Source organism: Lampris incognitus, chromosome 1 (genome assembly GCF_029633865.1).
Source record: "Lampris incognitus isolate fLamInc1 chromosome 1, fLamInc1.hap2, whole genome shotgun sequence".
In the NCBI taxonomy this organism is placed as follows: Eukaryota; Metazoa; Chordata; class Actinopteri; order Lampriformes; family Lampridae; genus Lampris; species Lampris incognitus.
In genome coordinates this window covers 93,583,601-93,597,641 of record NC_079211.1, presented here as the reverse complement: position 1 = coordinate 93,597,641, position 14,041 = coordinate 93,583,601, and the positions used below count along the sequence as shown (strand labels likewise).

Here is a 14,041-nt window from a genome sequence, read left to right as displayed (position 1 = left end):
TTGTTTAAAATGAACTTCCTTAAAAAGCATACTGAGAGAATGTCCCATTGTTCTTTATGGCAACAGACTGGTTGGGAGTCAGCTATACAAACATTAGGTCATAAACAAAGAGACTTAAATAAATATTAAGGCACAGTACATGTTCATCTTACATCCTGTAATTTCATGTGGCTTCTTTTTGTTTTCCACTGTAGCATAACAAAATCATAGAAAAAAAGAAAGAAAGAAAACAAGACTGAACAAAGAATTAGAATTTAAATTTAGTAAAATTTGCAACTACCGTTCCGATGAGATGACACTGCACAATGACAGAATAAAAAAATTAAAAAAAACAGACCGAGGGTACCGAGTTCAGATCTGCTCTTTCAGAACAAAATGTGACCCCCCCCATGATGGGGTAGAGTAACACAAAAGTGAAGAGTTTTTGAAATTGTGATGTAGAGTTTAAGGGGATGTGAGAGATTGAGTCAAATGCAATATGTGAGAACAAGATTCCCTGTAGGTAAAAGTATATTGTTATTGGTCCAAAAAGATGAAATTAGTTGACCAATTTCTGCAAGAGCTATAAAAGGGAAATTATGAATGAAGAGGTATGGAACAAGATAATCAGGAATATGAATTGTTGGAGTGGTTTAAGCCAGTGTTTCTCAAACTTTTTTCAGCCAAGGCACCCTTTTTAAGTGCCTAAAATCTCAAGGCACCCCAGTGTAAAAATATAGCTAAAAACGACACTGCATCCCTCTATTAGTGCAAATATCCTTTTTTATTTTTAGGGGACGATGTGTATCAATGAACAGATAGGCAGACAGATAATAAGGTGGGTAAAGAGATAACATCCCTCCAGAATAAAAAATAAAGTGTCAAAATAAGTCCTTCAAACTGCCATCCCCCTTCCCAGCATAATGAAGTGACAGGAACTTCACACAAAGAAATGGCAGGAACACTCCCATCTGTACTCTTCCATCCAGCCTCTGTACACACACACACACACACACAGAGACACACCCACACACAACCCGCATTTAAAAAGTGAGATAGGCCTACATGTGCACATGAACACACACTCACGCACAAATATGCCACAACTGAGAGCCAGGAGTGCATAGGGGAGAGAGAGAGGCCGAGAGGGGGCGTGACTCACCATCAATGAGAGACATGGGCCTGGGAAGACGCACAAAGCTGCCCTATCCTGGCAGGGATGGATGAGAGGCAGACACGTAGATCCTGGTCCACAGTCCTTAGTCGCTCCCTGTACCTGTTCTTGATGTACGTCAGGCTTGAAAAACTCAGTTCACATAGATAGGTTGTGGAGAAGGGTAGTAGAATAGAAACAGCGCATCTTGAAGCCAATGGGTACTCGTTTCCCACTGATATCCAAAAGCTGTCCAGTTCCACATCACAAAATCTCATTTTCAAAGTGCGATCTTCCCTGATCTCCATCAGTTGTTCCTGTATTGGAAGTGAGCAGTCCTTTGCACTTTCCATTGCACGCGCACTCCAAGGATCACGGACCCAGTCAAACTCAGCATATGACTCAGAGGGAAAATACTGATTGAATCGCTCGTCAAGAGTGGTCAGATGCTGGGCTATTACGCCTGACAATGTGGTGTTGTTTGTATGCATATTGCACAGGGGAAACATATCCAGCCTGCCCTGGTCTACAAAGGAACGCCAGAGTGTGAGCTTGGACCTGAAGCCGCGTAGTTTGTCAGATGAGGAGAGGAGGGTTTCTTGTCTACCTTGCATTTTGATATTCAGCTCGTTTATGTGCTTAAATATGTCAGCCATATACGTGAGTTTTGCGCACCACTGCTCGTCTGCGAGTAGCTCTGCAAATGCAGGTTTCTCGTCTATCACGAAGGCCCTCAATTCTTCTCTTAACTCGTACACTCGGGTCAAAACTTTACCCCGTGAAAGCCAGCGGACAGCCGTGTGTAACAACAAGCTTTGATGCTCTGCTCCCATTTCCTCGCAAAGAATGGAAAAAAGGCGGCTCTTTAACGGGCGCGCCTTGATGTAATTAACCATGTCCACTTCTTTGTTCAGTACGTCGGAAAGTTCTTTTGGTAGCGTCTTAGCAACAAGTGCCTCTCGGTGAAGGAAGCAGTGGGTTGTTCGTATATCAGGGTTTTGCGCTTTGGCCCTGGTAATGAAACCTTTGGCACTGCCCGTCATTGCAGCCGCGCCGTCGGTGCAAATACTGATACAGTTCTTCCAGCTCAAACCACCCTTGTCAAGATACTCAGTTGTCACACGGAAGATTTCTTCTCCTGTAGTGTTGTTGGGGAGCAGTTTGCAAAATAAAAAGTTCTCTCTAATACGGCCCCCATCAACAAAGCGAACATTTGCTAAAAGCTGAGCGTGCCCGCTCACATCAGTTGACTCGTCGAGTTGTAAGGAGAAATGTCCACTGGCCTTGATTTTATCCAAAACGACATCTTCAATATCGGCAGACATGCTATTGATTCGCCTCGCTATTGTGCAGTCTGACAACGGGACCTTGGCTACTTCTTTGGCAGCTTGTGGGCCAAGCATTTTGGTAACGACTGCCGTGCAAGCAGGTATTACGACGGACTCTGCGATTGTGTGGGGCTTCTTGGCTTTCGCTACTATTTCTGCTACGAGGTAGCTGGCCTCCAGAGCCTTCTCGGATACTTTGGCAGCTTTACACATGACTTTCTCTTGCCGCGATTGCTGGGTTTTAAAGCGAACAAAGTACTCCTTCCCCTTGTTTTTAAGGTGTGGGTGTTTTTGCTTCAGATGTCGTTAGAGTTTGTTGGGAACCATAGTTTGGTTTGCCAGTGTCTTTCCACATACGAGGCAGCGCAGGAGAGGGCATGCATCATCGGTACTAATGAAGCCAAGTGCAATGTAACTGTCGTGGTATCGCTAAATCTTTGTCTTTTTAGCCTTGCCTTTGCTAGTAGCCTTGCCCTTACTAACATTAGCATCTCCCGGTGGTACGACGGGTGCAGACGACTCCGAACTGGAGGATAAAAGCCGGTTGTTGCTAGAAGAAGGCTCCGGTTCACTGTCAGTGTCTGCTGAAGTATCCCCATCTGTTGGAGCTTCTGGTGGGACTTTTCTTTTTAGGAAACGATCCATGGCTTGGTTTTGGGTTTTAGCGGCATCAAAATGTCAGGACGTGTAAAATGATAACAACGATGCCCTGACCTTACGTGACCGCGCACTGCACTGACCCGTATGTAACGTGGGAGGGGAAATGGGCACGCGAGACAGTTTCTCATGAGTATGTAGGCTATTTATTTATCTGAAATGAATTTATTTATCCATTTATTTATTCATCCATTCATTTATTCAGTAACATTTTGTAAAATAAATTAGTATTTTAATTTTTGATAATTGATATGAAAAATGTTAGATTTGCAAATTTTTTCACGGCACCCCTGACGCTGTCAGACGGCATACCAGGGTGCCGCGGCATACAGTTTGAGAAACGCTGGTTTAAGCAATACACAAGCCAGCCCTTTGACCACTGGACAGGTAAGGTTGTGGCAGTGCATCTTGAAAAATAAAATTAAGTTTAACTTTGAGAATCAATGCCAAAGAAATACCAGATGAAAAAGCTAAAGTGAAGAAGACATTCTCAAAACCCCCATTTCAACTGTTCAGATTATCAAACATGAAAAAAGTAAAAACAAAAGAATACTGTGTTGGGCTGAGAAGATGGAGGGGGGGAAAAAAGAGGATGCTGGGAATGCAGCAACTATGAGTCAGCTTTCTTGTACCTCGGTTTGATTGATCAGCAGATCCAGCTCAGTAATCTGAATCCTGACCTGGTCCTCTTTGCTGATTAGGTAATGGATACTCTTGGCCAGCTTTTCCTGGTGAGAGAAAGACGACGGTAAAGAAAGTGGGTCTCTCAAAATTCTACATGTACATGCACAGATAGCAACACTTATTATATTGGGTTGAGAAGGCTATAATGCAAACAACCATCACCAAAAGGCCTGGCTAGGCCTGTAGTTTAAAGTTAATGCTTGGATCTTTGAAATATTCAATTTATAACCTGAGACGGAATTCAAAAACATCTAAGAAAGACAATTTCAAAATTGAGCTCTGTGGGTTTAACAATTAAAATGTCATCTGCGAATTAAGAAATTTGATGTTCTTGACCTAGCATTTTTATACTTGCATTTTTATCCCGAGTGAACCCCTGACTTAACGCTTCAATAAACATTGTAAACAGTAATGGACTTAATGGACACAGCCTTATCTGGTCCCTCTTTCCAGGTCGAGTAAGTTTGACATGGATCAATTTATTTTTATTCTTGCCCTTGGGCTAATATAGAATGCTTGAATAATTTTACCAAAATGAAAAATGAACAAACCCTTTATTGCCCCAGGGGGGGTTACAGAATATACGTATATTAAAAAAAAAAAAAACAACAACGACCATACATGATAGAATATAACAAAGCATAATCATTTTAAAAGCAAAAAGCATCATTGCAGGAATCAATAAAGGACATCAGGCTCAAGAAGAGCCAGAAAGTGACAAATTCAGACCATGTGTGATCAGTGCCTGTTAAGCATGCTGAACGCTGTGTGGGACAAAAGTTATGAAATTCAAATTTCCATAATACTCTATATAAAAACTCCCCAAACTCCCAATTGACTGTCAAAAGCCTTTTCTCCATTAAGGCTCAATAATACTGCCTGTTTTTTTTTAAAAAAAAATGTATATACGTTTAATCACATGTAGCGTTTGGCAAACATCTCGTGTCTGCCTTTGTTGAATAAAACCCGTCTGATCTTGACTTATCTGGGGGAGGATTTTTTGCCAAAATGTGGGTAAGATCTTATCTTGGTTCAGTACACTTATCAGCCAATAACTTTCACATTCAAGTTTATATTTGCCCTCCTTTGGTATCAGGTGTGTTTTGAAAACACACCTGAGCAATCAATCAGCTTTCAAACCACTTCTGGGCAATCAATCAGCATTGAACTTTACTTAAAGGACTCCAATGAACAGGGCTAGTGGCACTTGAACACTTGATTGAGAGGGACTACTCTTAAATTCTTGGTAAGAAGTAATTTCATCATTCCAAAAAGTAAAGAAATCCGTCTGGAACTCAGAAAGATGATAGTGGATGCTCATCTTAAGGGGGAAGGCTAAACTGCCATTTCCAAGCGTTTCACAGTGTCCAGAACAGCTGTACGTTGCATCATTGAAAACCACAAGCAGACAAATTGTGTTAGAAACAAACTTGGGCGTGGTCGAAAGTGAAAGAGTTCAAAAACTTGAGAGGAAAATAGTCAGAGATGTCAACAACAATCCCCGGATCTCTGCCAAGATGATTGTTGCTGAACTGGCCTCTTCTGGACTTGATGTTTCAAAGAGACTGTGGTGAGGGCTCTTCATCGTGGTGGGCTTCGAGGTTATCGTCCAAGAAAAACTCCATCGCTCACACGGCGGCACATCAAAGCCAGGCTGAAGTTTGCCCGTGAACATGTGAAAGATGGGCATGAGTTTTGGAAGTCTGTCCTTTGGTCTGATGAGACTAAACTTGAGCCGTTTGGGCACATGGATGTTGCTTTTGTTTGGTGAAGGAAGGGAGAGGCCTTCAACCCTAAAAACACAGTTGCCACAGTTAAACGTATTGGTGGGAACATAATGCTGGGGGGCTGTTTTGCCACTTCAAGCACAGGGAACCTTGTTCGGGTATATGGGATCATGAAGAAAGAAGATTATGTTGACATTTTGAAGGATAATGTAAAGAAATCTGCTGCCAGTCTAACTTTAGGTCAGTACTGGGTCTTCCAGCAAGACAATGACCCGAAGCATACATCCAAGTTGGTCCAAAACTTTTTGAAGGACACGAAAATCAAGGTCCTGGAGTGGCCCTCTCAGAGCCCAGATCTCAATCCTATTGAGAATCTGTGGCGGGAGCTCAAGGTTAATGGCCATGCTCGAAAACCACACAATTTGGATGAGTTGGGACAATTTACCATGGAAGAATGGGCTAAGATCCCTAAAGAGACATGTGCCAACCTAGTTAGGAACTACCATAAGAGGTTGTTGTTAGTTGTGAGTCAGAAAAGTTACACTATTGACTATTAATTGTCAGAGGGCTAATAATTTTGGCCTCGTCATTTTTGTTTTTTCTTGTTTCAATTCAGCACATCAGTAAAATTTCTTAATCAAGCTTAGTGGAGATTTTGCCTTTGTTCTTTTGGAAGCAATTAAACTATAAACACTTTTGGTTATGGTCATTTCCATGGAAAAGTTAAGGTTTTTGTTTGATTTCATAAAGGGGGCTAATAATTTTGACCTTAACTGTATGTGTCTTGAGTATATTTTAAGCCCCCACAAGCCTATATATAAGTCATATCCTACACCCCTGGTGCAACAAGGAATGGTAGCACAAACAATCATTAACCAGTAACGAAATAATGAACCCAATCACAAATAACATTGACTTCTATTATCAAGGTCTCTTTTATGGCCTTATGACTGTTGGAATGCGAGTATAGAGGGGAAGTCTCTTCCTTCTGGCAGTGAAAGAGGGCCCTCTTCAACCTTTAAGCTGACGCATAGGTCCATAATGTCCAGTAAGAGGTGTCCTAACCCCAAATCTATCCTCCATATGCCCTTAACATTATCCTCCTAAAATTTCGGTATGATTATTTCTAGGTACTATCAAAACTAACATTATTCTCAGCTCTAAGACTCCAAGAAGATATATTGTTACTATATGCATTTCTGTCATTGTACTTATCAAAGTACTTATCAAGTGTCCTGACATCAGAGTGCCCGAAGCCATTCCTTGAAGCTTCACTTAGAGCTTGTATTCTCTTGTGCCTCACTTTCCGCTGAATTGCCAAGTCAGCTCGTTGATCGAATCCACAAGAGAAGTTGGATTTTTCAGAACCATCTCCAGCATCCCTCTCTCTGCCATGCCCACCGTTGCCTCCTCTGCCAAGCAGTCAATCACCGTACCTCTTATAAAACACTGGCTGGCTGGGAACAGAGTCTGGAATCTTCCATTTCTTCCCTTGAGTGCAACATTTGCTTCTGCATACTCCCTCAACTTCCTCAGCAGCTCCAGTGCATAGTCATGGTCCAAGCATACCCTTTTTCCTTGGAAATTGAATACTCTCTTTTCTGCCAACCTCTTTCAAGCACATCCTCCTTCATTCTGTTCCTTGAGAACTTGACCACAATTTATCTTGGGGGGACTTCAATCGGAGATTTTGGAGTGAGCATCCGGTGCGCGTTCTCGATATTTAGTGCTGTAGAGTAAGGGAGCTCCAAACATTTCATTAGCAAATCTTCCATGAAAGTAATCACTGACGTCATGCTTTCTTCAGCTCCTTTTACCCTATGTATTCTGACTGTCGCATTATGAACGCCCTTCCGAATCAGTCAATTTAGCCTCCATTTGCATCTGAAGCTCCACCATCTCTAACAAAACATCCTCCAATGACTGGATTTGGGTCTAGGCCATGTTGACGCACTCTCCTGCTTCTTCCACGCTTTTGGAAATCGTATTAATATCCTCTCTAATGCCATTTCGTTGCTGACTGGAGTCCTTTCTGAATTCTCGTAACTCTCAAGATTTCACCCAGGTTAGCATCAAGGTTCAGCTCCAAGTCAATATCCAGCTTTATGTCATCCTCCATGTTGCTACTAGTTTGTGACAGTCGATCCTCTTCTTCGTTGTATTCTTTAGTTTGTGAGATATATTTCTTCCACTTTTGGGGGGTATTTTTGTTTGCCCACTTTACTTACACTTAATTAAGTGCATCTCCGAGAAATTTTGAGTTATATCGGTCAACTTTTAATTCTTAGTGTCGAGAACCTAGCACTCTATGCTGCCATGACCTAGGCAGCTAGACTGGAAGTCCCTAAATCACTTTGAAAACTATCTAATATTGTTTCCATCACATAGGAACAATGACACACTGGATTGTTGAGTATGAAAAAAAAAATCCTAGTTCATCTAGAACTGCTGAAACTCAAGCTAGTTCCTGACTGACAAAAGCTCAGTGGCCTAAATAGGACATTTAATATGGCCTTAAACAATCAGGATACTACACACGCAAAATTACGGGGTAGAAATGCTTCCATACAATATTAAGAACCCAGATGCCTTTGTCTACATAAACTATCAGATTTCAGAGGGCACGCTCAGTCACAGAGCCCTGTATTGAATAACCACATGTCACCAAGAGCATTAGGTTGACTAGTTAAATGACCACCAGATCTAATCACTATTTGACATTACATCTTATCTTAATAGTCAGTCATTTGAAGGAGCTGGATGTTCTCTCCATTCTCACTCATTTGCTACAACAAACACTCAAACCGATTGAAATGGAATTCCACAACAAAATCTGATGACCACACGTGGGGGTAGTTAGAGATCGTATTGCTGCAAGCCTGGTTTTCAGTATCCAATCAAAAGGAACCGGATATCTATCAAGTGGTGCAAGCTAGAACAGGTCAGACATTAATTTTACAACAGGAGGTAAAATACTGAGATACTAGTTAGTAGGCAATAAAATAGAAGCATGAAGTGGCCATTGGAAGGCATTTTCTTCCAAAGTGGGTTGACCAGTGTAATGGTTTTCCCCTTGTGACAGTGACTCTTAATGATGACTACTTCTCAAGGGAGCCAAGTCACACCCATCAAAAAAGCATGTATAAGTCATCAGAAATTTAAAAGCACAGATAAGTTATCATTCATCACTGATTAAGCAACTGTGACGGATTCCACCTTAAGGGTCTTTCAAGGAGATAGTGATTTCAGACCAAATAATATTCAGAGGGTGATCACTGACCATTTCAATTCCTGAGCATTCATTTTCAGTAATTAATGTGATTCTGATATGCGTTTAAAAAGAACCCGACCACCTCAACCACCATCCCCATACCGTTGCCAAAATTATATTGACATGTACCTTGAGGATCTTGTAGGCACTACTCATTGAGGTGACTTTGTGGTTGGCATGGGATCCTCCAAGTTTGCAGAGGTGGCAGACAGGTCGCCTGCAGACTTCACAGTACATGTTGACCTTTTCCATCTCATGCTCTGGACACATGAGCACCTGAAAGTTAAGAAGTAAATTTAAGCATAATATGAAATCATACATTGACATCTCACACAAAAACATAACTAGGATATTTGCCAGGGATTACAGACATTTATTACTGGTTATTTTATTGTCACCAATGACAAAAATGAACCAACAAACAGAAAGATGGTTAGACTGATCATGAATCATGTCTGTTCAGGTGATGTCGACATAACCTTTGATCAGTCAAACCCTAATCAACTAACCAGTGAATTTGTTGAGACACGGACCTACGAGACAAACAATGTGATCAACTAACCACACAAGCTGACAAAAAATGGATTGAGCAAATGATGGGCAAAAATAAGACTTCTTAGTCCTGGAGTTAAAACATTTACATTAATGACACTATCAATCTGAATGCATTTGATAGTTTGCTGAACTTGTGTCTTATTGAATGTAGCAGTCTAGAAGATTGGGAGTTGCCTATAATGTCATGAATTGGTTGATGAGTCTCAATCAAAAGGGGTTTACAATCAAATTGTCAATGCTAGCATTGTTTATACTTGTGTTGACTTTTGTTGTCTTATCAAGATGTTCTTTAAATTAACCCAGAAGGAATATAAAGTCATGTCTGGTGTGCGAATAATGGTACATCTGGAATAAGCAGTTCGAACCCAAATAAGGTCTGACCAGTCTCTGTCAACAACCTATGACAGTGCTAGTCCCCAAAACCTCTTAACTGCAGGATGACTCATTAAAGACCTTTTTCTTTTGGAAATTAAGATATCAATCATCTTTATCCCCCCCCCAAAAAATAAAGGAGCAGTGCTGGAATTGATTAACAAAAGAAAAAAAAAAACACTGCTGATTGCTAAATCTTTTAGCTAATGACAGAATTACAACCACTTGCATTCATGTGCAACCAGATAGCAGTTAGATCACAATGAGGGTCAGGAGTTATTCACTGACGACAACCATTGTCCACAAACCTTTAAACACGAAGAATGGATTATTTGTATAGACTCATGTTAGATGAGAGGAATGAAAATTTATGCAAATAATCATCTAAGAAAAAAATATTATTGTGCTACTGAATAGAGTAATTATGCTTTGGGTTTCACAAAAAATGAAGGGCTGCACTTGACTTGTTAGGAGTTTTAAAAAGGAATAGATTTAAGAAAAAAAGAAGAAGAAAAAAAAAAAGCAGCGTTTCCTAACCTGGTCCTCAAGTGTCCCTTCCTGCAGATTGTCTTTGTAACCCTGCATGGGTGGGCCTGCTTGTACTTGCTCAACCAATCAACACCCAAAGCTGAACTGCGACTTTTCGATGCAAACAAACATGTGCTTGTTTAGATGCATAATTTCACTTGTGCAGAGGTAGACTTTGTTGTTAGACCGTACCAGCTATGTCAACAAAAGTTATTACCATCAAGGACGTTCGGAATTTTTTTTTTTTTTTTTTTAATACTTGTAAGGCTACTATGTTTACATTACAAGGCTCCAATATTTACATCCGGGTTTTAGTGGAGCAGCTTGGAGAGGAAGCGTCCACCTCTTTATTTGATTAACAGCCTTAGTTGCAGGTATTCCAAGGATTAATATCAGTCAGCCATGTAACGAACATTAAATAGATAGGGGAAGTTGCCATTAATTTCTCCAACTGGATTTGTATGTTTATGATAGTTAAAAAAATCCAAAAGGTAAAGCTAGATAATCCAAAACTAGCAAGCATAACATGCTATCAAATACAGTGGGCTGTATGCTCGTTCTCATTAGTTAAGATGGACATGCACTCATTTACAATTAACCATCATTTCCATCAGAATATGCTACCGTTAGCAAGTCAATTTATCCATCCAGCAAGAATGCTACCTCTACAGTTATATTAAATACTTGCTCCAACTTCACTTTTATCCAATGATTAAAGGCTTCTCAGATATTTATTAGGCTTCCCCCATTTATCCATGAGTTTTCTCCATTAAACATCAGCTTCTTCATTTGTTGCACTCAGAAAACTCTGCAGTTCATCTATAATTGTGTCAGATTTGGCACACCTGAAATGGTTCTCAAATGCAAACATGAAACTTACCTTGGGTCTGAAGTTGGTGGTGGGGCCAACATACTCATGCTGGGCTTTGGGTGTGCCCCAGGGATGGTGCAGTTTGAAACACTCATTACAGTAGCTAGCCTTGCAGTCCATACAGCTCTTAGTTGCTTCCTGCTGCTGTGGAGGCTTACAGATATTGCACATGATGGCGATGGCAGCACGTGCTGCCTGCCGGTAGCGCTCAACGATGCTCTCCAGGGTGAAGTTCCTGAACAACATGCTGATGCCACGCTCGCCCAGGTCGATGTCATGTTGACAGCCCGGGCATGCAATGGTGGTGATCCGAGGAGTCACAGATCCTCTTCGCCATCCAAGGGATGAAACTGAGCCTGCCACAGAGCGAAGAAGGTGAAGTTAGATTGCAAGGGAAAGAAAAGAAGAAGAAAAAATCCCCACCCAATACTCTCAGTTCGGCCAATTTTGGCTCTCTTCGGCATTTTGTATGATTTTTCAGAAAATTCAAGGTATATATTTCAATAACAGAAAACAGCACTTTGACATAAGTAATTTTGTGGTAACTGCTTTGGGGTAAGGTTTTCAAACCATCAGAACAAAAATCATCTCATCGGATTCTAAAAAGTAAAAACTGTATGGCCATGATTCTTTTCAGAAGTGATCATTGGCAGTGATAAAATTGGGGAAAAAATTTAAATGAGTCTGGGCAGAATATAAAAAAAAGAGGCCTCAGCTCATTTCCTCTCATTGTGCCTTCTTGCCTTAATGACTACTACTCCAAAAAAAAGATGGATTATGCATAAACACAAATATTAATCCCCAGAATTTTTAATGAAGCAGTTGTCTTACAGGAAAGCAGTCAAGGAAGGGAGACCATCAAGAGTATTGGGTAGGATTTGTGAGTACATAAGACATGAAAAAGGGAAATACGGTATCATTGGAAGTAAAAACTACCACTTTTTTTTCTTCCAAAATCGATTTTTCAATGCAAGTTAACAGGTTACATGTCAAAGGTTTTATTTGTTACAAATGTTCACAATGATCTGGACAGTATCATAAATGCATTTTCAATAGATGAGTGATAAAAAGATGGGGAAACTCCAGGATGGTCATGTAAAATATAGTATAACGTAACTTAATTTGAACTAAAATCACTTGTATAAGTGTGATTTTCAGCAATTGAACTATGATGTGGTTTGTCCAGTTCAATACATCAAAACTCAATTACACTTAATACCTTGAAGCTACACTGCTTTAAGAGTTACTTACAAAACAGTAATATGGCAAAGTAACAAGGACAGCAACAGTCACAAGAGGGAGAAAATTAGGATTCATTACCCAACGCCACTTCACAAGATGCAAGCAAATAGGAACCTTAATGTGGAAAACACACAAATTTAACAACAGCCAGAAAAGAAATGTCACTGCATGCCAAAAATACTGTATACAATCTAGAGACTTGAGCAAAAAAAAAAAAAAAATGCTTCAAATATTTGATAGATGAAAAGATCAGGAGTAGCTACTGGATTTACATTCATCTAATCACAGAGTGATTATTTCCTTGTTGTAACTTTGGGCCTGCAATTTAAAATTCAAGTACCCATGAAATATTTGAAAACATTTTCAGAATGTTTTTGTCAAGGTCCAGCCAAGGGAAAAGCAGTGGCAGCACAGCAAGCATGTGAAAATTAACGTGTACAGTGAATGAGGTGTGGAGCCGCCTGTGAACATGTGACCTAGAAATGCAAGCATGACTGCAGACTGTGACCCTGACGATGACATATACATCAGTGTAGCACACGTGACAACTACAACTAATCCAACTAATCAATTGCCCATTTAAATTAACGTCAGAACTGAGATGGACTGAAATGTGCAGAACTGAATTGTGATGAGAAACTGGGGATGAATGTAGCAGCGATGAAGGTAAAATAATCTCGCAAACACATTTGCCGTCATTAGATCAAAAGGAGTGGTAGAACAGAATCTCTCAATCACAATTAATGGATGGTGCAGATGCATTTGTCTAAGCTAGAAAAGGAGGGAGTGGTATGCCCTTTGTTCATATCTTGTGTTGGGACATTAGACTGAGCTGATGACTGGTCAGCACAAAAGGTGTGAGAGCAAGTATGAAAGCAGAGATGCCTGAAATTGTGTGTGTGTGCGTGTGTGTGCACGTATGCGTGTGTCTGCAGAGGGAAGGAGAGCCAGAGGCTGAAACTGACGAGTCACTGCAGAACCGGTATATTCTGGCTCGGATGAAAAAGGGAGAGGCGCTCATTTTCCCCCATTACAGAAACTGCACCATCACTCTGAATGTTGGCATCATCCAAATGCATGTGAATTTAACCAAATCACAATTTAAACAGTGAAAAATGCACGTGTGTGTGTGTGTGTATATATATATATATATATATAAGCTGTCAATCAAAGTTTGTGGCTGCAGATTTAAATCAAATTGTATACTGAAAACCTGAATGAATGTGTGAAAATAAGGGCAATGCAACCCTCTTTGATAGTAAAAACAAAGTAGAACGAGTCTTGCTTTATGTCCACAATAAATAAAATTTATTTTTTTCATAGACCTTGTCCCTTATTTCATATGCAAAATTTGTTGAAAACTATCCATTGTTAACCTGCAGGAATGGAAATGACTTCATAATGGAGTTTACAATTTACATTTTAAGGCCCATCACATTGGATACTTCCTTTTGGTCTATTTGATGGGTGCGTTTTAAAAAATAAAAGTTCGCTTTCCTTTCGACAAAGACTGACTTAAAAACACAAAGGTTATATTTCTGGTATTTCCTTAAAAAAAAAAAAACTAAAAAAAAAAAACCATGCACTCAGCACAAACTTCAGTAGGAGAGAACTGCCCATCTCACCTTAACATAGCAAACAAAAGGAGTGTTTAGTCTTGTCTGGTTTTGCCGG

At 40.2% G+C, this 14,041-nt stretch overlaps 1 protein-coding gene across 1 annotated transcript in view; it reads right to left on the bottom strand.

Annotated features, from left to right (window-relative positions):
- trim36 (tripartite motif containing 36) overlaps nucleotides 1-14,041 on the bottom strand; it is a 40,591-nt gene that overhangs the window by 17,010 nt on the left and 9,540 nt on the right. The window contains exons 3-5 of the mRNA XM_056289242.1: nucleotides 11,135-11,481; nucleotides 8,929-9,075; nucleotides 3,750-3,845 (exon numbers count right to left, since the gene is read on the bottom strand). Of these exons, the coding sequence (XP_056145217.1) occupies nucleotides 3,750-3,845; nucleotides 8,929-9,075; nucleotides 11,135-11,481 (590 nt within the window). The remainder of the gene's footprint in view (nucleotides 1-3,749; nucleotides 3,846-8,928; nucleotides 9,076-11,134; nucleotides 11,482-14,041) is intronic.